This window comes from Schistocerca piceifrons, chromosome 11 (genome assembly GCF_021461385.2).
Source record: "Schistocerca piceifrons isolate TAMUIC-IGC-003096 chromosome 11, iqSchPice1.1, whole genome shotgun sequence".
In the NCBI taxonomy this organism is placed as follows: Eukaryota; Metazoa; Arthropoda; class Insecta; order Orthoptera; family Acrididae; genus Schistocerca; species Schistocerca piceifrons.
The window spans coordinates 110,607,866-110,610,011 of record NC_060148.1 but is presented as its reverse complement, the minus strand read 5'-3'; the positions used below and the strand labels follow the sequence as shown (position 1 = coordinate 110,610,011).

The 2,146-nt window shown below is 38.4% G+C and overlaps 1 protein-coding gene across 1 annotated transcript; it reads right to left on the bottom strand.

The window, feature by feature from the left end:
• Positions 1–340: 340 nt before the first annotated feature.
• Positions 341–1,741, bottom strand: LOC124719769 (zinc finger protein 664-like). Its single transcript, XM_047244967.1, has one exon. It carries the CDS (start codon positions 1,739–1,741, stop codon positions 341–343), a length of 1,401 nt encoding a protein of 466 aa, XP_047100923.1.
• Between the last annotated feature and the right edge of the window lie 405 nt (positions 1,742–2,146).

Sequence of the window (2,146 nt, the reverse complement as noted above, 5' to 3'; positions counted from 1 at the left end):
TTCAAATAATTAGCAGCATACTGGTACATTCTCTTGAAGAATATGGGGTCCTGATAACTGCACAGAACTACTTCTCAAACGAGTAAAAGGTATATCTCAATGCACAAATTTTGGGTAGCCCGATCATTAAAGCATGGAGCATTTGCAACAAAAAAATCACAATTGTGTGCTTCATATGTTGTATTTAGTATGTAACTTCTTTGAATGTGAAGCTGTGGAAGTGGATTAGTGAAATTTTTTGTGACTGCTCTGTAGCACATGCGAACAACTTTCATAAAACACATGTGGTCTTCTATCAACATGTGTAGGTCTACAGACCTCAACAAACTTTGAGTGGTCTCTATGTAGTGTGTATTAATTTGTGTTTCCTGAGACTGCCCCACTGAGTAAAAGATTTTCCACAAATACTACATTTGTAGGGTCTCTTTCCACTGTGTATTAATTTGTGGGCCTTGAGATTACTCAATACATTAAAAGATGTACCACAAGTATCACATTTGTGGCGTCTCTCTCCTGTATGTATTAAAATATGGGTCTTGAGATGACCTGACTGAGTAAATGATTTTCCACAGACATCGCATTTGTGTGGTCTCTGTCCAGTGTGTATTAATACATGGGTCTTGAGATTGCCCGACTGAGTAAATGATTTTCCACAGACATCGCATTTGTGTGGTCTCTGTCCAGTGTGTATTAATTCATGTCTCCTGTGACTGCCCCAATGAGTAAAAGATTTTCCACACATACTACATCTGTAGGGTCTCTTTCCACTGTGTATTAATTTGTGGGCCTTGAGATTACTCAATACATTAAAAGATGTACCACAAGTATCACATTTGTGGGGTCTCTGTCCAGTGTGTATTAATATATGGGTCTTGAGATGGCACGACCAAGTAAATGATTTTCCACAGACATCGCATTTGTGTGGTCTCTGTCCAGTGTGTATTAATTCGTGTCTCCTGTGACTGCCCCAATGAGTAAAAGATTCTCCACACATTCTACATTTGTAGGGTCTCTCTCCACTGTGTATTAATTTGTGAGCCTTGAGATTACTCAATACATTAAATAATTTACCACAAGTATCACATTTGTGGGGTCTCTCCCCTGTATGTATTAATATGTGGGTCTTGAGATGGCCAGACCGAGTAAATGATTTTCCACAGACATCGCATTTGTGTTGTCTCATTCCAGTGTGTGTTAATTCTTGTTTCTTGAGACTGTCCCATTCAGTAATCGATTTTCCAAAAACTTCGCATTCGTGTGGTCTCTCTCCAGAGTGTATTGAGCTGTGTTTTTTAAGATTGCATAACAGAGTAAACTTTTTACCACAAACATCACATTTGTGATGTCTCTTTGCACTTAGCACAGTGTGGACATTAACATGGTCACTTGTACATAAAATTCCACAGTCATTACGTCTTTCAAGTTTCTCTTCAGCTTCTTTCACAGTATGTGTATTGCATATGTCATTAAAGGATTTTTTAAAAGTTTTCCTGGGTACCTTGCATGAAGGGGTCTTTTCAGTCTGTTCCATGATTCCTTCTTGTACACACTCGAAGGAGATATTGTTTTCATGATCATCACTGCATTCAAGTTTCTCACTGTTGGTAGCAGATAATGCTTGGTCACCTTCCCTCATTCTCAAATGTTCTTTCAAGCAGTCATCAGTGGGCAATACCTCACCACATGACTTACACACATATGAAGGTGCCTGCACACCATCAATGTGGATGAAGACATGCATTATGAGTCTGTATTTTGAAGGGAAGCTCTGTAGGCAGAAACTACAGTTAAACTTATGAAATTCATTTTGCCTGATGTTACAACTTAATCTTGTGCCACATAAGCCGTCTTCTTGTGAAGTCTGTATTTTGGTATGGTTGTGAGACACACTGAAATCTGTTGACTTCTCTGCATATCTCTCCAGCTTTTCATTGACTACTCCTTGATGTAATGTTTCTTGATATGAAACGTCACAGCTGTCACCAGCACTTTGAATGAAACTGAGGAAGGAGGAAAGAGGTGTGAAATGTTGATTTACACAATACAAAACAATATTTCACCATCCACAAAATCGGGGCCTATAAACCAAAAGATAAAAATGTATGGCCGTCACAGATAACTTATTCAGTAAATGTAAGTGATTTAA